Source organism: Lathamus discolor, chromosome 1, assembly GCF_037157495.1.
Source record: "Lathamus discolor isolate bLatDis1 chromosome 1, bLatDis1.hap1, whole genome shotgun sequence".
Classification (NCBI taxonomy): Eukaryota; Metazoa; Chordata; class Aves; order Psittaciformes; family Psittacidae; genus Lathamus; species Lathamus discolor.
Genome location: NC_088884.1, coordinates 64,173,220 through 64,195,271, shown reverse-complemented (window position 1 = coordinate 64,195,271; position 22,052 = coordinate 64,173,220). Strand labels below are relative to the sequence as shown.

The window sequence follows — 22,052 nt, the reverse complement described above, 5'->3', positions numbered from 1 at the left end:
TATGAATTACTTGTGTATTAAAAGTGGTTTATATAAACAGAGGTTTAGTTATCGGCTGGATCTTCTCAGATTGGAAGTTTGTATTTATAGCCTTTTTGATCATGAGTACAAATAACTGAGGTTTTGTCATCAGACCCAGCTACCTCTGAGCTGTGACTACATCACCGAGTTTGCACCATTGTAAAAAACTTCAGCAGTCTTCAATTCACTCGTATTCTCTCTTACAGACAAAGACTGTCCAGACCTTAGATTCAGCTTTCAACAGCACGAAAATGCAATGGAACAGCATTTCAGTGGGAACTGCTTATCTTTAATGCCTTTATACATGAGCATGTGTCCCAGCAAGAACATTTGGGGGATTTTTTTTCACATGCATCATCTTTTCTCATTTCACCAGCAGCAGAGAACAAATGCTTGACCTTGTCCTGTTTTCTGCTTTTCGTTTCCTATCTGCGCCCACAACTGAAATTCTACTTGTCTGTAAACCTGAAACCAGGTGACTTTGGGCACAGGTTTCTTCAGGGAGTTTCATAAAGCTTCGACTTTTCAGCAGTCTAACCCATGTCCATGCCAAAGATCAGACTTGGCAGAATCTTTGTGCATGCAGCTATGATCTCATTGGATCCATACCTAATCCATCTGTCCCTATGGCTGTTCTACCTGAGCTACAGGTCAGGCACAGAGGTGGAGAAGGATCTACTCTGTGCTCCGTCATTTAATGTGCATGGTCCCAGGTTTTGATGCCTGAGCCAAAGTGTACATATAAACTCCTCGTAACAGTTGTTTAGTTTTCATTTGGTGTAAGTGCCCATATTTATACCTCTAGCAATAATCTAAACGCACAGAAAGCTGTTTCATTATTCTCCTGCTATGAAGGGAACAGAAATACATGGAAAAACTATATCAGACTGACTGAAGAGTATTATATTTAAGAAACAGTTGCTCTGCATCATGAACATTTTATCTCTCAACATCCAAAATAAGTTTCAACATGACTCTGATGTGCATTATTAGGAGGAGGACAAGCATCCTATAGACTTATATTTCATCCTCTAATGTGAAACACATGAATCAACATTACTGTCTTTCACTCAAGCTTAAGGAAAAACCCATTATTTTTATTTTGCTGCTGATGTAGCTAATCCTTCCCTCCATTTGGCACACCTTAGCAGCGAGCCTCACTCTTGGTTTTGTCACTTAGTGCTATCTAAAAGCAAGGGAGGCATTTTCTGCATGGTAATTAGTGTGGACTGAAGAAGTAAAACTATGCACCACTCATTGGTTATGCAGCTCGAGGAGAAAACATGGGAAATCTAACCTTGGCAGCCAGAAATAGTCAGAAATAACTACAGCTTTCTGGGAAAAAGTTAACTTTCCAGGCCTGTTTTCCTCCAGAGGATTCACGGAAAGGCAGCCATGGGGACATTGACCCAATACAGTCTTCTCTTGGAATGGAGGGAGAGCCCCAAGCTGAAGATTTAACAGGGAGAGGCTGTTTGCCTGTTCATAGGAGGGTATGACCGTGAGTGGAAGGTGAAGGCTGCAATAGGATGTGAAGGAGATCATCACCTACCATTACAGGGAATATGATAGCAGCCACGGTTGACTTGAGGATCCAGAGAAGAGCCAGGCACACCACCTGCAGGAAGGTGAACAGATGGACCCTGCGCAGAGGGACATGGCGCAGGTAGATGAAGTCAGGCTGGTGTTTTAGAGGCATCAAGAGCAGCTTCAGACGATCCATGAACTGGGGAGGAGAAGACATGGAGATTTAAACCCAGGATATAAGAGAAAGAGACACAAAAGCATTATTCCACTTCGGAGTGTGACCTTGAATCAACCTGCTTTCTTTCCATAAGATGAACCCAGTAGAAGACCCAGCAGAGCTCCTCTATCCTCATGGATGTGTGCTTAATGCAGGGTGGACTAAACATGTTAATTCATCTGTCTCAAGTGCAGGTCCTAGGTCTATGCTATAGTTGGCAACTAAACCAGGCTGGACATGGCTTGGAGCAACCTGCTCTAGTGGAAGGTGTCTCTGCCTGTGGCAGGGGGTTGGAACTGGGTGAGCTTTAAGGTCCCTTCCAATCCAAACCAGTCTGGGATTATATGATCTTCTGGAGAAGGCCCGGCAGGGAGCCAGCTCCTGGCTGTCAGAGGGACTCACCTGCACGCCATTGAGGGAAGCAACACCCATGTAGAGGAAGACACCGTAGAGCACAGGCATGGGAATGAACTGTTGGGGGAAGAGCAGGAGACAGTGAACAACCTCCACACACAACACCCAATTAACATGCAAGTGGACACGATTCCTAGCCTCGGAACAACTCAAATCGAGTTCCACCTATGCACAACACAGGTAATAAAGCAAGCGATCCCCACTTTGTGCTTCGAGAGCCATAACATTTGTGCAGTCACTGGAGGGCTGAGGAGCTGGGCAGGGGCTGAACAAGCCCTGAGCTCCACCAATTGAATGGGAAGAAGTTCTTCACTATGAGGCTGGTGAGGCGCTGGCACAGGCTGCCCAGAGAAGCTGTGGCTGCCCCATCCCTGGCAGTGCTCAAGGCCAGGTTGGACGGGGCTTGGAGCAACCTGGTGTAGTGGAAGGTGTCCCTGCCCATGGCAGGGGACTGGAAGTGGATGAGCTTTAAGGTCCCTTCCAACCCAAACTAGTTTCTGACTTGGATGTCTCTCCAAGAAGTAAAGGGAACAAAGCCAGGCAGTGCCAGTCAGTCAGCAAATTAGCAAAGAGATGGAGTAAATGTGTTCCAGTAAGCCTCAACCTGCTTTTCACACAGCACAGAATATCGGGTTGGAAGGGACCTCAAGGATCATCTGATCCAACCTTTCTAGGGAAAGCATGACCTACAGTAGATGTCCCAGCACCAAGTTCAGACGAATCAAAAGTATCCAACTCTGGGGATTCCACCGCAACCCTGAGGAGATTATTCCAGTGGCTGGCTTTCCTCATACTGAAAAATTTTCCTCCTGTGTCAGTCGGAATCTCCTCAGAAGTAATTTGTGCCCACCACCCCTCATCTTTTCCATGCGGTAACCTCTTGGCTTGTGGTGAGAAGCAGAAGGTAGAGAAGAAGAAAAGGCAGCATGATCCTGTGGTATGTCCAGCTCAGTAAATCATGGAAATCCACGAATCCTACAGCAATGACAAGTCATGGCAACCAAATCTCTGGCTGCTCCATCTTTCACACACGTTAATCCATAAATATTCACAAACACAGGACAGTGAATAACGTTATTCACTGCCACTGTTCTTTCAAACACCAATTTCTGCTCCTTTTAAGTACTATCTGCTGCCCATTCCTCCATCACTGGTCCTGCCATCAGGGACATCCCCCTTTGGAAGTGAGGAAGGTGCATGGTAAAGCCCAGGAAATGAGCAACAGTCTTTGTGTGGCTTACTTTGAACCCAAGGAGCACGGACAGAGCTCTGCCGTGTCGCTGAAGGGAAGCCTCGATGCAGTGACGGGCGGCTGCCACTGAACGGCAGCCACGGCCCAGCCAAGGCTCCCACGACACCGGTGACCAGCACTACTGCTTGTAACTCATTCAGCAGGCAAATAGCAGCGTTTTATCGTATTCCCCACCACATAATTCATTGTTTACCGGCTCAAAAACAGTGATGTGCACGTACCTCTGGAGGCCTTGATCCCCAGTACATGCATTTCACTTAGGCACATGAGTACCAATGTCACCAGGCAAAGCGCCATCTTTCCCTGCCTATATTCTTCCCTTCCCTCCCCTGGGTCTTATTCCCTACCATCCCCTGCAAGCTTCATGATTCCTAATAAAGCTTTCTCATGAATTTATTCCCTTCCTTGAGAGAGCTGCATTGATACGTCCCCCAAAAAGCCAGGAGTTTTTGCCACAGCCAGGGTTCAGTGTGGCCACCACAGGGAGGGATGAGAAGCCAGCATGTGGTTCACATAGCTGTGTGTGTCCAAGGGATTCAAAGCCCTCACTGGATCTGAGAGATTAGACAAGATAATATCTCCTCCAGCAAGTTGGGTAGGAGGCTTTCAGAGTCGAGCTTTCTAGCCCACTTACACTGCTCTTTCCCTCCCCTTCTAGTTCTGTTAGCTTTAAAGGAAGAAAAACTTCCAAATATTATTTCTCTGTCCCATGATAATTAATCCTGTAAATCATCCCTACGTGAAACTTCAGTGCATTACCCTGCAAATAGCAAGCAGTGCATTCATTCTGGAAGACTTGCTTTTGGCAAAGTATTCCCTAACTATGGGGTTGCTGGCTCTGGCACTCCAAGCAAACCTGCTGCTAGCCAACAGAATTAAAAATGTATTTATAGGAACATTCAAGACCAGCGCAAACACTGCAAAACCCACAAAAAAACAAAGATTGGATTGCCTGTTTTTATTGAATTTGGGATTGTTAGTGTCCAATTTGCCGCTGGCATGAGGAGACCGCAATGTTCTGCAATGGATTTAGCAAGCCGTTCTCTCGAGGAGAGGACCCTGCCACTTTGTTAAAGGTCCTGAAACACTGCCAGGTTCTTCTCACTGGCACGTGGGTGAGGAGCGTGCCCATTTATCCTCAGGCGTCCTCCCACCAGGATCTTCCTCATATGCGTTCTTAGGGGAAGCACGGGCAAATAATTCATGAATGAAGCAATAACAGGGGGAATAATGGACCCCAGTGCAATAGGGGAAGAGAGATCTTGCAGGGAAAGGTCATATGAACTAACAAACAGAATTATTACCAATGAGGCATTAAATTAAGGGCACAGAAATGCCTGTTTGTGCAGAGGAGGAAACTGTTACCAAGACACAAAAGTTTGCCAGTTGTAAAAACAACCTTAGGAATCAAGAACAGGAACACGCTGACTTTGTAAAGCCACCTTCTCCACTTTATACATACACAGGCAGTATCACTGCTCTCTGCCTGCCTCCTCCCCTTCGAGCTCACATCTACCTCTGCCTACCTGTGCAGTCCCCATGGCTTCCAACCTCCTCATGACCAAAACCTCCTTTGCTTCCTCCAGAAATGCTTCTCCATACACCTGTCTGCTCCATCAGGGAGTTAGGATGCATACTGCCATTGTTCCAATACATATGTTACTCTTCTGACATCTTCTGCTCATACCATTGGTCCAAGGAGATGGACTTCTGCAGCTGGTATCTTCAGAATACCTGCACTTGGTGCCACTGAAACCATCATCCCTGGAGAAGGTGGTATTCTCTACCAGACATGGCTAAGCAGGTTTTCAATTTCCTTCCATGACCTGATGACCTACTAAGGATGTGTTTTTCTCTGGCTATGTGCAACAAATTTCAAGGTCTTGGAAAACAGCTACCCACCTAGATTAAATGGCACATCAGCAGCACTTCTGTCCAGAGCCTTGGCTAAACTCACAAGAAGTCAGCAGATTAAAAAAAACACATTTAATTGCACTGCTTCCCCCAGAAACACATTTTCTATACTGTGCATTTCTTCTGATTGATAAAGAATGTGATATTTTAGGAGGATCTAGCCTAAAAGAATGAAAATTTGATTGCTGCAGGAGCCTCACACAGTGTTGGCAGCTGCAGCAGGCAGGGTACAGCTCTGCTATGGCGGTGGCAATGGTCCCAAAGATTTCTGGCCAAAACTGTACCCATGGATAATACCATCAGCTGTAGACTCTGCCCATTGCCACCATTTCTGCTTATTCTTCTGTGTTGTGGCTGCCCCATCCCTGGCAGTGCTCAAGGCCAGGCTGGAGGGGGCTTGGAGCAACCTCGTCTCATGGAAGGTGTCCCTGGCTGTGGCAGGGAGTTGGGGCTAGATGAGCTTTAAGGTCCCTTCCAACCCAAACCAGTTTGTGATTCTGTGGAGACACATGCATGCTCAAATAAATACAAATGTACTTTTAAAGCAACGTACCCATCTGTTAACCTGTGCCTTCCACACAGCAACCCTACTGCATTGCCTACTGTCCTTCCATAATGTCACCAGCAGGCTCTCAAGCTTTATCCTCAATATATTTTCCACAAAACGCACACACAGCAGAAGTGTGCAATACAGAAGGAACCTTAACTTTATGCAAACATGGAAGACAAATCTTGAAATGAAAAAAATCACAGCCCCAAGACCACAGGCCCTGAACTTGGTAACTATTACTATCCGGCACACTACAACAACGTTATTCTTTCCTTCCAAAAGGTTTGTATTTAAGCTTCCAGAAAATTGTAAAACTGCATCAGCAATTTAGTCCTCACTTATCTTCTTTTCCACACTTCAACGATGAGCTTTTTCAGTAACTTAAAAGTAGTCTGATAGTGGCGGTGCCCTGTCTTGGCTGTGTGAACAGAAGGAAGCAGAAAAGATGCTGTCCTTACCTTTAGGATGGGAGCCATGAAGACAGACACACCAGTCAGAATGAAAACGATGACTCCTGTGACTCTCTGCTCCCTGAAACAAAATCATGGGGTGAGCGGGATGGCTTCAACTTTTGCCCTGCTTTTAGCCCTCCATTTTTCAAACACCTGATCAGTTTTTGTATGTTGCTCTGCTGTTTGGGGATCAACAGCGTGCTGCTATTCAGTAAGAAGGAGTGTGTTTACATATTAAACATTAGAAACCAACAATCCAAATCCTCTGCACAGCAGGATTTATAGCAGGCAAACAGGTAATAAATCACTAGCTCTCCACTCTTAGATTAGTAGCCTATTTTGAGTCCTGGTCATAGTAACCCAGCAGCTGGACAGATGGTGCAGGACTTCATGGGGTGCTGAACATGTGCCTTCAGCTGCTCCCTTCATCCAAAAATACTTTGGCCAGTCACATTTCAGAGTACTGAAAGTTAAGCCATTAAATTTCTATTTAGTCACTTGAACAAGCGGTTGATTTCCAGAAGTGCTCCTATGGACAGCACTTCACTTAATTAAGGCAATCAAATACAGAAAAAATTGCTTGATTAAGTAGAGCTGATGGCTCTAGGCATGACAGGTTTACACTTTTTACCATTATGTTTGCTAATGTCCAATTTGCACGGGTGAAGAAGTCTGCAGCAAATGTATCTCCTTTCTCAACGACGGGAAAACTGCATCTGATCTGGCTGAATAAACTTTTGAGGAGTTACATGGGGATTTGTCCAAGGAATTGCGAGAGAGCTATTCCCCCTGAACCTCTGCACGTGTCCCGCTTGAAGCAAGACCATTTATAGTACAAACTGATCTCTGCAGGCAAACAAGGCAATTAAGGCCTTTCTGGCTTGACATACCTCACTCCCAAAAACTTGGGCTGCTCTCCAGGAGCTGAAGTTTCTGTCTCCATCTTCAAGCTGTCGATATGAGCAATGGAGATGACAGTAGCAGCAACATACCAGGGCAGACCCATAAACGAGCATATGATCATCAGAATAGCCACCCAGAACAAGTCCAGATGATATCCAGCACCTTTCTGTGAAGGGAGACAGATAACCTTCAGCTTAATTATACTAAATACCAACGAAACTGTCAGGGCTCCAACCCATTTCCTTCTACAGCATCTTTTGGCCACAGAAATTGTCATAAGAATCACAGAATCATAGAATGATTTGGGTTGGAAGGAACCTTAAGATCGTCCAGTTCCAACACCCTTGCCAGGGACAGGGACACCTGACACTAGACCATGTTGTCTAAGGCTCGGTCCAACCTGGCCTTGAACACTGCATTTACCACTTCTTAGGGCAACCCATTCCAGTGCCTCACCACCCTCACAGTACGAACTTCTTCTTTATATCTAACCTGAACTTTCCCTGTTTGTATTTTAACCCATTAACCCTTGTCGTATTGCTACAGTCCCTGACGAAGATTCCCTCTCTGGCATCCAAACAGCAGAGTAGGAGACATTGCTCCTTAAAGGGTAGATTACGTGACACTGCAGGGAAAGCAGATAAGTGTTAAGAGTTCAGGCAAGCTCTGAAGACATCAGCATGCAGTAAGCACAGGAGAACACCAGACTTCAAAGCAAGTCTGGCAAAAGACTAGATACCTCGTAAACACTACATAGTACCTGGAGGTTCAGCTGGTACAAGCTGTGACCAGTCTAATAGTTCCTTACAGAGGTAACTTGACACAGCAGCCCATGACTTAAAGACAAGAACCTTCTCCAAAGGATATTTGGTGAGGTAAATGACTGCTGTGCTAGAGGACTCCTTCTGAGGTGGTGGGAGGCCTAGACTGATGCCTTCTTAAGGCAAGTCACCTTGTGTCTTTGTAAGTGACAGCTTAGATGTGTACAGAGCTTTAAACACCCTTTAAATCCTAAAGGTAACATTTGCCATTTGCTGCCTTAGAATGAGATGGGAAGTCCTATATTTAGGATAAGAATCAGCTGGTGGATCTCACAGTTTGGTCTTCACAACTGGTCTGAGCCTTGCTGGTGGTGCCTGGTGGCGGAGGCAACTTCCTCAACACCCTCTCTCTTGGATTTTTTGGGGAAAGCAACAAGAACAGCTGATGGGCTCATACCCTATTGAAATGAGAAAGCTTTCACTCGTCAATCCTTTTTAAAGACCTCTGATCTTCTATTTTTTTTAATCCTTTAATGAACTAACACACGAACTCCACCAGTCACAAGCACCAAGAGAAGAAGCGAAGAAACAGAAGAGCCACCAAAGAAAGGTATCTGCAGAAAAAACACTTGACAAATCTCTAAGGTCTGCTATTTGAAAGTAGATTAACCTTTTTTTAATCCTGCTCTATTTGATTTTATTGGAAAGAACAAATGATCTGGACCTATTTGGTGACCCAGGAGGGAAAGCAATCCAGCTCCTCATAAAGAGTCCTCATTGTTTTCCTCATATGTGTGCCGCTTACCTTGGCTGGCCAGCAGCACTGGGACAGGCACTTAGTGACACCCTGCCAAGACTCCAGCTAGGAGCTAGCAGAAAAACCCTGTCCTTCTTCTGGACTACCGCAGATTTTGCGCATGGAGCTGTTTTTTGTTGCAGAGTAGCAGAATCGGACTCAAGACCTCCCAGTTAAACAAAAAAATGTCCTCACAACCATAACAAAAGAAGCAGGAAATAAAGTTTTTATATGAAACAGTACATTGCTGGAGCATTTATATCTTGTTACTAAAAGAGTACAGCCAGTGCTAACAGCATAATCAAGTTGAGAGTGTCTAGAAGCTGAAGAGATGAGGAGCCTCTTCTTCATGGGAAAATAACAGTGAATATATTCCTCCAGTGGTTAAGAAAATGGTAAGTCTGCTTAGGTGGGTGCAAGAGACGGCAGTGACAGGACAAGGGAGAATGGCTTCAAACTGACAGAGGGGAGATTTAGGCTAGATATTAGGAAGAAATTTTTACTGTGAGAGTGCTGAGGCGCTGGCAGAGGTTGCCCAGAGAAGCTGTGGCTGCCCCATCCCTGGCAGTGTTTAAGGCCAGGTTGGACAGGGCTTGGAGCAACCTGGTCTAGTGGAAGGTGTCCCTGTCCATGGCAGGAGGTTGGAACTGGATGAGCTTTAAGGTCCCTTCCACCCCAAACTAGTCTGTGATTCTATGATTACGAAGATGCAGGCACAGATATATGGAATATATCTGCCCAGATTGAGATGGCAAAAAGGGACGTTCTGATGGGTTTGGTTATTTTTTTAAACCAGCCCCATAAGGCCATCAGCCAGCACTCATTGCTGTGCAGAAGAAACCCTTCCCATTCCCTGTTACTCTGCCTTTCTCCTCCAGGTCAGGTTGAGGACAGTCCTAGATCACACATTGGTTGTCTAGTGTCCACAGTGACCATCTGAATGTAAAAATCCTCCTATTTTCCAAGTAAAAGCTCCATTCAAATTTCCAGCAGGTATCTAACTAATAACCCAGCATTACCCATGTTTTGAGGGAGTCTACTCTCACGGGCTAGGCTACTTGAAACATGCCCCATTAGCAGGAAGGGAGAGTTGTCTTTTACATGAATTTAATATTTTTCAATAGAACTGGCCATGCAGGGCAAGGAAAAACCCTAAAGGCATGAAAAACTGCATAGCACCGGTCTGGAAAGTTTATTTAAAAAACAGAACTGCATCCTAAGCTGTTATATGTCAGTGGATACAAATCTCTTCTTTAAATAACATCCAACTGTGGCTATGCCCTTGGTATGTCCCAAATCTCTGCAGCTTACTGGCTTGTTGTAAGGGAATGAACAGTTTTGGTAGCAGGTATAACTGTATTTGCTGGACGGAGACGATAGCATGCATTTACCCTACACCAGCAAACACCCAGAATGACTGACATCAACTTTTCTCCCCAGTTTCTGAGTTTAATGATTTCTCATCTCCTGCTGGAAATACAGAGCATGCCAGACAGACAAACAGAGCAGACAAGCAAATAACTTTATCTTTGTGGACAGATGTGCACCCTCTTTCCTTTTCTAACTCTTCAAATGGCAGAGTCTTGCAGAATTACCAAGGCAAACAACACCTCTAGGGTCAAGACTGGTGCATTCTGACATGAACTTTATCCAGCCCTTGACGAAGGTAGACCAGAACTACTATGAGTAGAGCTGCAGGGGCAGCAAGGTTAAGGTAGCAGCTTAGACATGGTTCACATCAGTATTCTTTACCAAAGAAAGTCTGGCTAGCCTATATTCACAAGTTCTCTTTGCCATTCCCAAATGTTTACAGTTGGAGAGTGAAGTACTTTGAAAGAAAGACCAAAATGTAAAGATTTTAAGAAACTTTTGGGTTTATGTTGACATGAAATGGAGTTTTAAACAAAAGTCCTGCCTCTCAAAGAAGGACTGCTTTGATGTCTTGTGGCTCTATTCACCTCTTTTCCAGATGAGCAGTGGGCAGGATGTGAAGGGTCTAAGCCCCTTCCTTCCCCTAGAAGGGACAGAATAGCTGGCTGGTTTTGTGAAATCCAACTATTCCTGGCGTGGGACCTGTTAATGATGGAGTAGGAAGGAGCAATCTCAAAGCTTCTTATGTGGGAAAACTTCAGACCACAGGATGGTGAAGCCAATCAAAATGAGTAGGTGCTTACTGAGAGGCACTGAGAGTTGGCCCTGCACTGGGTTCTTGCTTTAGGAGGAAGGCCAGTGCTGCCTGTGCAAGCTACTCAGCTGACTCAGTGGCTTTTCTGGCAAAAATACTCTATGTTAGTTAACAAAATAAATACTGTTGTCAAACACCAGCAATGACTTCTCTGAGGTGGCATGTACCTTCAGCACTGCCACAGGCCCTTCTCCATCTCTAGCACAGAAAAAGCACCGGCAGCTCTCTGCATATGTGAAAGACACAATGCGCACCCACCTTGAGCTTGTGCTCCTTCCTGTTGACGATGACAGCTGTGATCTGCTGGTCCATGAAGATGAGGATAGTCACCAGCAGTGCAGGGATGGCTGCTGCCAGGTATACCCACCATGGGTTCCCTCCAAAAGGTGGGATAAACCAACCCCTTTCAGGGCTGGTTGGCTTTTAACAGCAAGGAAAAGAAAGCTTGCATTAGAGCCACAATAGAGGAGTGATGACAGCCTAAATACATTTGTACTTCCAGCAGAGGCTACAGGAAGACACTTGAGGTTTGAGACAATTTCATCCTTCCCATCAACAGCAACAAAAGGTTCAAAGTACAGAGGCAGGATTTAGGAGATAAATAATCCAACTAAAATGATACTAATAAAAAAATTATGTGAGTAAAACAGTCCCTTTCCAGACAGCTGACTGGTCTCCTGTTATTTTATACAAGTCATTTTATATATGGCAGATGGGTAGAAAAGGGAACCTCTTCCAAAGGCCACCAAACAAACTGACAATGACCTACCTTGAATTCACTTGGCACAATTAGTTTCGGTGTGTCCACACCTACCAGGGCATCTATTCCACAGAAAATCAAAATGGACAAGATAATGGCAAAGTCACTGATGAGCTTCCGGGCCTGGAACAGAAGTTGATATCATAACAACAGTAGTTAGTACTATGAAAGACATCCTGCCCCTCCACTCTGTTCTCCCGAGACCCCACTTGGAACACTGTGTGCAGTTCTGGTGTCCTCAACATAAGAAGGACATGGAATTGTTGGAGCAAGTCCAGAGGAGGGCCACGAGGATGATCAGGGGACTGGAGCACCTCCCGTATGAAGACAGGCTGAGAGAGTTGGGGCTGTTCAGCCTGGAGAAGAGAAGGCTGTGTGGAGACCTCATAGCAGCCTTCCAGTGTCTGAAGGGGGGGCTATACGGATGCTGGGGAGGGACTCTTTAGAAAGGACTGAAGCGATACGAGAAGGGAAAAGAGGGAAAGGGAAGAAATGGTATTTTACACCAGACAATGGAAACTTCCCTCTAGAAGATGGAAAGACCCAGTGGGTTCAAACTTAAACAGGGGAATTTCAGGTTAGATATAAGGAAGAAGTTCTTTGTTGTGAGGGTGGTGAGGCACTGGAACAGCTTGCCCAAAGAAGTGGTAAATGCTCCATCCCTGGCAGTGTTCAAGGCCGGGTTGGATACAGCCTTAGGCAACATGGCCTAGTGTGAGGTGCTCCTGCCCATGGCAGGGGGTTGGAATAAGATGATCTTAACATCCTTTCCAACCCAAACCATTCTATGATTCCATGGTTTAGTTTCTATGTGATGCTCCAGGCTTGTGTTTGGTGGCAATAAAAGCTCATAGTTTCTTCTTTTCTAGAAATAAAGGTGCACATTGTTGTGCCTGATGCCATTTGCCAAAATGTGCCTTGGTACTTCATTGCGTTGTCTGAAAGCCAAATAATTAAGCCTAAATGGAAGAATGAAAACAAGCCTAAGAAAAAAGAAACTGCTTTTCTAAGAAACTCCTACACGAATTCTTCAACGCAGTCTCACTGATGTTCATCTGACAGTGGCCAACAACCATTGGTATGGAGACCTAGCTCATCTGCGTCAGTTCCTGCAGACTTTTTAGGATCAGCTTCCAATATTAACAGGTATTGAATATTTGTCTAACATCCTTTTTTAGACATATAAAATACTGTCTCCTGTTTGCCTTCTGACCTCTGCGTCTTTATGATCCACATATCCATGTTTTTCTATAAAGGGCCAGAGACTGCTTCTTTGACATGTGTTGAGCTTTTTGTGTTATCACAGGATTCCTAAGGTGTGTGGCTTCAACAAAACATACTGATGTCCCCAGACACCATGATTTTAATATGACTGAACTTGCAACACAGATTAAAAAAAAAGGGAAAGGGAAGAAAGGGTGTTTTACACCAGACAGTAGAAACAGTCACAAACTTCCCTCTAGAAGATGGGAAGACCCAAACTTCCATGACAAATGACATTCTATAGGACTGGCAGAGATCACATTGCTCTCTAAGTTCAAGCAAACAACCAACCTAAACAAGACAGGAAAACAAACTGGGCTTCTCAGCTAACTCCTCAACATGCCCTAAGAAAGCAACAGTCCTGAAGTCATTGGAATATTGCAACTTAAAGCTGGCACTGGTCACACCCTGAAATCTAACTGGGCAGGACCCACTATACTTGTCTGTAACTGCATGGTCTTTTCAGAGCTCTTGTTCCTTCCAGGTTTCCTGGGTTCACATGGTTACAGATAAATTGAGCTGCATTCCAGCCTGGATGGAATTTGTTTCCTTTTTATTAAAAATAATAGAGGTTCAATCGTAACATAGCAGAACAGTAAACATCCATGCAGGATAAATCCCTGTGTGTCAGAATGCCAAAAATGGGGGGGGAAATGGGGGGGGGGGGGGGGAAATGGGGGTGGGGGTGGGGGGTGGAGAGAGGGAAGGTGCCTCAGAGAGAAACATAGCTTTGGTATGCATGGAAACTGCCAGCTTGCACATGTGTCCTGGTGACAAAACAAGTGGATGTCCCTGAGAGGTGTGTGTAAGCTGGTTTAAGTCTGAGCAAAATCTTGCATAAATCCATGCAGAGGTTTTTCAGGTCATCCTTATTTTGCATCTGATCCTCAGAGAAGAAAGGGAATTGCTGCTTTGGGTCCCTACCATAAGGGGCAGATCAGGACTGTAGTTGAGTTCAACAGTTTTGCCTTCATTTCTGAGTATGTTAAACGCCATGTGATAACATCAAAGCTAGCTGCTCTTAGTCAGTGACAAAGCAAAAGTCTTCTTTTGTCCTCCCTGGGGCTATAAGCAGGGAGACTTCTGACATAAGGATTAATAACCCCTTTTGGTTGTTTGATTTCTACAGAACAGCCACACAACCCAGCTCAGGGTCAGTACATCCCATTATACTGTGTACCTGACACTGAAAATGGCCAGATGAAAGTATATGTACCTGAAGTATATGTACTCTTCTGATTTCTGAAGGCCAATAAGCTGATATATCATGATATATCTCAGCACATTTAAAATCACTGCCCCATGACACATTAGGGCTCATTTTGGCTATTCTGCTGCCTTACATATGTCCTCCAGAGACACTGAATGACAGCTGAACAATCCCAGACAGTCCTTGGTTTTTACCTCAATCCATGCAAACTGGCTTTCCCGCAAAGCATTCCTCCCTATGCGTGTGTGACAGCAATACCAAAAGGGAGGCTGACATTTGCACTCTGAAACAGTAAAAGAGACAAGACTGCCAGGCTGAGATACTTACAGTGGTTGGAAAATAGCGGCTGGTCTTGAATTTCTTCAGGGCCATGGAGCAGGTGTAAGTGCCAAAAAAGAGGATGAAAGACATGAGGGTGATGTCAGGGACATATTCACAGTTGTTGCCCACAAGTTGTCCTCCATATTTCAAGCACTCCTTCATTGTCAGAGATGACCAGTCAATGGTGGTATTGTACTGGAGAGAAAAAGAGAGGGTTTCCAAAAAGCTGTGCATGAGCTGCTCATGCGAAGACAGGAATGGGGACAGATCATCGGTAAAGATACTTGGAGGAAAAGGGAGGCACGCTGCAGAGGCTAAAAATCGCTTCACAGACAGAATGGATTTTAACCTGGACAGGGGATGGTATTACCTGGTAAGAGAGGACAGTCTGGGCCTTGGAAAGAAGACAGAGATCTTTTGACCTCTGCTGTGGTCTGCCAGCCATGCTGTGCATTTTCTTCAGTTGGAAACCTCACACAGAAGCTGGAGTGGCCTAAGACCACCCGAACAACACTAAACCCAAACCTGCTTCTGTCGGATCAAGACCAGCACTGTTTCCACAGCAGAAAATTTTCCTCCTTGCCCTTTCAATGTTAAGTCCAAGCAAACCTCAGGACTGTGTGACCGTTTTACTGCTGACGTCTGACTAAAAGGGGATCTGCGATGTATTTAAGGTGTTATAATGTTATATATAAGGTATATAATGTTATGACTGCACGCATCAAGAGCTGTTCAAGAGAAGGTGAGACTGTAGCAAAGCACCATCCTCCACCAAGTACAGAGGTTTTGTTTGCTTGAATGTAGCTTTGGGTGGTAGGCTGCGAACAGGCTGTAAAAATCCAAGGAAGCACTGCTCTTCCACACAGCTGGAGCTCCAAAAATTCCATGTGGTTTCAAACAAGCAGTCAGAATGATGCTGAGGTTGAACTTCCCTCTCTGCTACTCTGGTCCCAGCACATCCAGCCAGCTTCCCCTGAGCTTCGAGGCAGCACAGGGCTCTGCCAAGCCACTAAAACCTGGTCAGAGCACCAGCTCACCGCCAAATGCAACTGTTTCCCTTGATTTCAGCAAGAGCTGAGGGTCTATTCCCCACGGTCTCGCCAAATAAGAACCTGCATTTGAATTTCCTTTAATTGCTTCCGTTATCATTTGATTATGTCCTTACTCATGATGACTGAGTGTGATGGCCAGGCAGATGTTACAGTTTGGATTTCAGCTCTCATTGTGGAACCCAGAGCTGCACAGGACATGTTAGATGATCATCTTCTTTGTGCTTGATGTGAAGCAGAGCCTAAAGAAGGGGCTTTTCCCCTCCCTACCCTGAATAATTCAATCACATCAGTGCAGGAATGAGGATAGAACAAATCCAAATGCACAAGAGGCCAAGAAAATAAATGTGCATAAAGCAGTGAGCTCTATGGGAGAGTGGGACTGCAGAGAACATATATGCTAACAGCAAGAAAAGCTAAACTGTTTTCAGGCACCTATAAATTCTGTCACTCTAACACTCTGGGGAGTTTTAGAATCACATCATCTCCTTTTCTGCCTGAAAAGCCCACTGAAAGAAATCACAGTCCTGGGAATGACGACATCAGAGAGAAAGAGTATTTTAGAATAACTTTACATCAATAAATCCATAGAGGCTTCAAAGGCTGTATCATCCCTGCCCTTGGAAAGGGCACTTACCGTGTCAGAAGAGGAAGAGAACAGCTCATCGGCTGACGGCACCGTTGTCTTGTTAAATAATGAGCTATTAACTGCAAGAGAGGACAGAAAGAGGAATACCATGAGTATGGTGCTGAAATAGTGAGGAAGGAAAGCGAATTCCAGCCACTGAATCATTTGTTAACTCCACCAAACTGCTGGCAATGTCTTTGGTCAAGTGAGTCAAAAGTATTGTTTCAGAGTTATGATCAATCACCAATCACTTAAAAAACAGAAAGCAAAAGCTAAGTGAAACATAATTCAAACCTAACTGCTGTTTATCTTGGAGTTCATTGTAAAAAAAATTACAGAAAACCAGACAGTGTAATATTTCATGGCTTTGCAATATTTTTCTAATGATTTATGGATTAAAATAAATATCCACAGAACACTCCTATAATTATTAATTTAAAATTAATGTACAACCCCAAACACCTCCTGAAGAGCAAAATGCGTTTCAGAATGCAGCACACACATTTTTCAAGTTAAAAAAGATAAAGAGTAATAGAAACCAAGAAGATGAAGATCATTTCTGTGAAAAAAGGGGCAGCATTCACTGTGGTAATAAATGTTTTTCTTTTGTCTTCCTGGGATTAGAAAGCATTTATTTTAAATTTCATTTAGAAAAGCAATCCTTCCTGAAAATAGGCTTGTGAATTACACCTTCATGTGTTATTTAGGTTTTGTAAGGGCTGATGCCAAAACTCTGGAGCCAAATCTTGATGACATGGAGATTAAAACTATCTGTGAAGGGCCTGAACTGCAGTATGAGGGAAGAAGAGTTAGCCTCATCTCTGGCATGACAAAGATCCATAAAGTTTTACTTGCACTGACACTGGGAAAAAAGCAAAGAAATCTCATCCCTGGTTCCAGCACAACCCATGACAGCTTCTCAATGCCTACAATACCTCAGCAGCAGCAGACATTATCTGCACTAGAAGGGTATCACTGGAAAGAAAGTTCTGCTACTGCACTACACTTCGTTTCCTAAAACCAGGCAGCCCCTTTTGCTATCAGCATGGATTTTTGCCTGAGCATTTTTATGCCACTGGCATTGTTATTCCATTTCCTGATGCACGCAAGCTTGCAAACTTTCAGGGACACAATGTTAGCACATAGGATAACTGATGTTCCCAATGTTCTCTTGGTACCTGCTTAGAAAACCTGCTGCTGCAAGACCACAGCTATACAGACCCACACATGTTATCGGTGTATTTCAGACCTGTGAAAAGCCAGTCAGTGTCATGAGTGATGTGCTAGCAGCTATTTAATAGGCCACTTGTTCCTGTGGAAAATTGCTTGCTTCTGTGTATCAGATCCACTGTGGAATGATGTGCCTCCAAGCAAGGGATGAGAACGACCGAAGAACCCAGTGATGTGATATAAACATTGGTGTTTAGATGGCAAGTGGAGACCATCAATTTGGCATTGACCATTCCCCATTGTCCTAACTCCAAAAAATAAACCACCCTGCCATTCACACGGAAGCAGAACTAGATCCAAATCCAAATACTGGTAGAGAGCCTACTAACTAACGTAAGCACATAGCTCCTTGGGAATCAGTTTCCAACACCTTTTGCATGGAGGCAGTGTGCAGCACCCAGGAGCATTTCCTGTTTGACAGGTATGCTGAGATAACCTGAAGTTTACTTTGAGCATAAACCAAGTTTCTTACTCACCCCTCATTGTTTGAAGGATCCTAGGAGTGGCTGCAGCTTCCCTAATAGTGTGAGACCAGCGTACTTGTGTTTGTATTTGGGTTGTGTAACCGTTTGTTCCTGGTTGTGTGGCCAGATCTATACATATGCTGGCTATACCTGCCTTGCAGCCCACACTAGTGATAGGCTGAACTGTTAGATAGACTTCCCCTTTGCTCTAGTGAGGATATGTTTGTGCTTTTCCACTCTTACATGCAGCCAGGAGGTGGAAAACCACCCATGTTTGGGTAATGCCCTGAATAAATCCTGCTCCTGCTCTTGCCAAAATGGCATAGCAGATACCAGGGGTGACCTGAGCAATGTGGAAGTGACCTGGCACCACCTCTGCCCCTTCACACACTTCTCAGAGGAATGCCATTCAGGATTTACAGCCACCGAGACAGGGGTAGAGAGGCAGCTTCTCCACTGGTGAGGATGCTCACACGAGGAGTCTCAGGAATGTCGGTTATGACATTCCAATTGGCACGTAATTCACCTCTCAGCTTCAAAATAAGGTTAAGATAGGATATCTGAACACAAATGATAAAGAAGGATCTACCTGTTTATTATCTGGACTGCAGCACAATAGAAAAAGAAAGCAAATGCAATCTCCTATCTGCAAAGTGGAGAGCTAAGTAAACACTGTCTTACCTGGATCTAATGGTTCACAGGCACAAGAGTAATGTGTGATATAGTCCACCTTGAACTCAGAGTTGATGGGGTAATGATCTGCCAGCTTGATCATCTTCTTGAAAGCATCATAAATAAATATGAAGCTAATAAGGGAGGAGAAACCTTCTTCAGTGAAGCGGGTGAAGTACTTGACCAGGAAGCTGGCATCAGTGGCGACGAGGATGAGACACAAGAAGGCTGACCAAAGGCCGATCCAGAGGCGAAACTCCAGGTAGTCAAAATCATTGTCTCTGCAACAAGACAGGGGTGGGCAGGAAAGGGAAAATGTCAGGGTTAGAGAAATCCATGCAGGATCGTGACTTCCCAGCAAGAAGTGGTGAACCACAGCCTTGGGGACCTGTGCTCATTTAGACTCAACAGGAGTGTTCCAAGAGCTAAGCTCTCTCTTTTCAGCCAGCCAACTCCATTAACATATGCGGTGCAATTTAATAGCCAAGGTAGCAGAAAAGCATACAGAAGTGGTAAGTCTTGCTTGTGCTTCCAGTAATGAATGTTACCAGTGAACTCAACCTCTTCCTAGGCTTCCCAGTAAAAATCCTCCTTTGGCAAATGCTCACAGAGCTGCAAAGGCCCCACAACATCCAAGAGCAGCTCAATGCTGACAAGCCTTCCACCAGCTGAAGACAAAACCACAGTTTACGCATCTCCTTCAGAAAAGCAATCTCCTGCCAAGCTTCACAGTCAGGAGCCTGTGTTTTCATCTCTCAGGCCCTTGCACTAATCAAAAGAAATCAAAACACCAGCAGGAAGAGATCAAGAAGCACAAAGCAGAAGATAACAAACCCTGGTGCCAGGGGAATGATGGAGAGAAGTGCGTCGTTCCTTCCTGGGAAGTGTGTTTGCCCCAGTTTGCTATACCCTGATGGCGTAGAGTCCAAAGGCAGGCTTTCAGGACAGAACAAATTCAAAAAGCACAACACCAGAGCAGATAAGGCCCTGACAGGGAGGTTACTGCCTGCTCTGGGTTAGCAACAGGAGGCAGTGGGGTAGCAGCCCCAGCCCCACGGTCTTCCCTGGAAGCCAGAGTCAGGGTTGAGTATTTACATTCAACCCAAGCCTCTGCAAGGCTTTCTCCTTATTATAGATAAGATACTGGGGACAGCTGCAGCCTTCTCACACTGAGAGGCTGACCTGAAAGAGGCGTAAGGAACAAGGAAGAAGCAAAGTGATGATTTAGAAGAAAAGAACAGAAAAAAATCCCCAAAGACCTCTGTATCTCTGAAATATCCAGTCAGTGCCAATGAGAGCAGGAGTGTGGAGACCAAGTGTGGAGAAGACAGCTGGCCGAAGCCCAGATGGCATCCTGACTGCACACCACTGAAGAATTTCAAAAGGTTTTTAAATTATTTTATTATCTTTCTAACCCTCAAAGTCCTGCAGCACTTCAACATCCTACATGCACAATACATATTCTACGTACAATCCATCCAGGGATGCCACAGCCCTGGCAGTGTTCAAGGTCAGGTTGGACGGGGCTTAGAGCAACCTGGTCCAGTGGAAGGTGTCCCTGCCCATGGCAGGGGATTGGAACTGGGTGAGATTTAAGGTCCCTTCCAACCCAAACCAGTCTGGGATTCTATGATAATACAACAAGTTAAGTACTTTTGCTGTGATTAATTTTATTTCTGAGGTCTCGAGGAGAAACTTTCCAGCCTTCTGTGACTGGAAGGCAGAAGGGCTGGGGTCCTGCTATCCCTGGGAGCCCAGAGCCTTGCATCCCACTGCTTCCAGCTTGAAAACCCAGACTCATTCCAGACCGGAAAGCCTCTGCATAGGAGCAGAGCTCACCCATCAGGGTGTGAGCTGAGCCAGGGTGTCCTGGAGCATCAACCCACCCAAGCAAGCAGGATGCGGGGCTGTGGACATGAGGCTTTTTCAGCTGTCTCTCCATGCACACACACACTGAGTCAGACTTGAAATGAACCAGTAGATGGGAAATCTTTCTAATTTTGCTCCCAGCAGGGAACAGCATGCTGTGAATATGAACAACCACAAATGCATTATTGAAAAAACACAGTGCTTGATTCCAGCTTCCTTGTGAGAAAGGCTCCCTTGAAAAATGCTGCCAATCTGCTCCAGCAGGTTGTTAGGACAATAGCTTTTATAGCCACCTCCTCCTTGGGTTAAAAATAACCACCTTCCCTCTCTCAAAACCATAAAAAGCATTTTTCCATCTTGCTTTTTTCCTCCCATGCACAGCACCTGGGCTCTGACCTGCCTACCAGATGCAAACAGTAAAAAGCATGTCTATTCCTGATTTTACTCATTTATTCCAGTTGAAGGAAGAAAACAAAGATGCCTCCCTCTTGCTCTGCTGTGGAGCTTTCAGTTTCCCTCCCTGGAACAGTCTAATTTCCTAATATCCAATCTCAGACTCCCCTCTGTCAGTTTAAAGCCATTCCTCTTTGTCCTGTCCCTACCTGCCCTTGTCAAAAGCCCCTCTCAAGGTTTCTTGTTGGCCCCTCTAGGCACTGGATGCTGCTCTAAGGTCTCCCTTAAGGCCTTCTCTTCTCCAGGCTGAACAGCCCAGCTCTCTCAGCCTGTCTCCATGGCAGAGTGCTCCAGCTCTCAGAGAGCATCTCCGTGGCCTCCTCTGGACTCAAGTGAGTTAAGTAACCAAATGAAATCGTCTTACTCTGAGTGTACGATTGTGCATGTGGGATCACATGTAGGCGCATCATTAGCCTTAGCAGAAGCTCTGTTCCTCAGAAGGCTTCTCCAACATGTAGAGTATTCACAGGAAAGACATGAGTATACGCTCTCAATTATTTCTGAGTAACTACCCACAAGATTAAATATAATGAGGAAGGAGATACGACAGCCCAACACACACCATGTCTCCTGCCTTACTGCAACCTGCAGCCTTGTTCAGCTGAATAATTCAATAGACCTTTTCTAAAAATAACCACCAATGGCCGAAGAGCTGTTCCACATCACAGTCGACTGCTTTTGAAAGAAAGCTTAGTAATGCCTAAACTCCAGAAGCTCTTGGTTTTGTGTACTGAAACACTAGTCCTTCACAGCTTGCAATGCTGTGAACGCTCCCTGATAGGGCAAGGGAGGGCTACATGTGATTTGTGGCGTTTTCTGTATAACCTAAAATGATCTCTGTGCAGAACACCACCCAAAGGATCAGTAGTCCTATATGTAAAATAGTCAATGAGAACACCTAATGAAATGGGCTCTGGATGTCAGCTATCATCACTGCACCAAACTTAACACGGTGGGGATGAAGCAGAACCTCTCTATGCTCAGCTCTGGAGTCCTCAGTACAGGAAAGACATGGACCTGCTGGAGAGGGTCCAGAGAAGGGCCACAAAAATGATCAGAGGGATGGAGCACCTCTCCTGTGAGGAATGGCTGAGAGAGCTGGGCTTGTTCAGCCTGGAGAAGACTCCAGGAAGACCTTATT

The 22,052-nt window shown here is 45.1% G+C and overlaps 1 protein-coding gene across 6 annotated transcripts in view; it reads right to left on the bottom strand.

Annotated features, from left to right (window-relative positions):
• SLC4A4 (solute carrier family 4 member 4) overlaps positions 1–22,052 on the bottom strand; it is a 203,736-nt gene that overhangs the window by 7,653 nt on the left and 174,031 nt on the right. For all 6 annotated transcript variants that reach the window (XM_065674620.1, XM_065674649.1, XM_065674657.1 and 3 more), the window contains 9 exons: positions 18,599–18,870; positions 16,233–16,303; positions 14,553–14,741; positions 11,762–11,875; positions 11,251–11,412; positions 7,238–7,416; positions 6,354–6,426; positions 2,168–2,236; positions 1,574–1,747 (listed from right to left, as the gene is read on the bottom strand). In XM_065674620.1, coding sequence (XP_065530692.1) covers positions 1,574–1,747; positions 2,168–2,236; positions 6,354–6,426; positions 7,238–7,416; positions 11,251–11,412; positions 11,762–11,875; positions 14,553–14,741; positions 16,233–16,303; positions 18,599–18,870 — 1,303 coding nt within the window. The remainder of the gene's footprint in view (positions 1–1,573; positions 1,748–2,167; positions 2,237–6,353; positions 6,427–7,237; positions 7,417–11,250; positions 11,413–11,761; positions 11,876–14,552; positions 14,742–16,232; positions 16,304–18,598; positions 18,871–22,052) is intronic.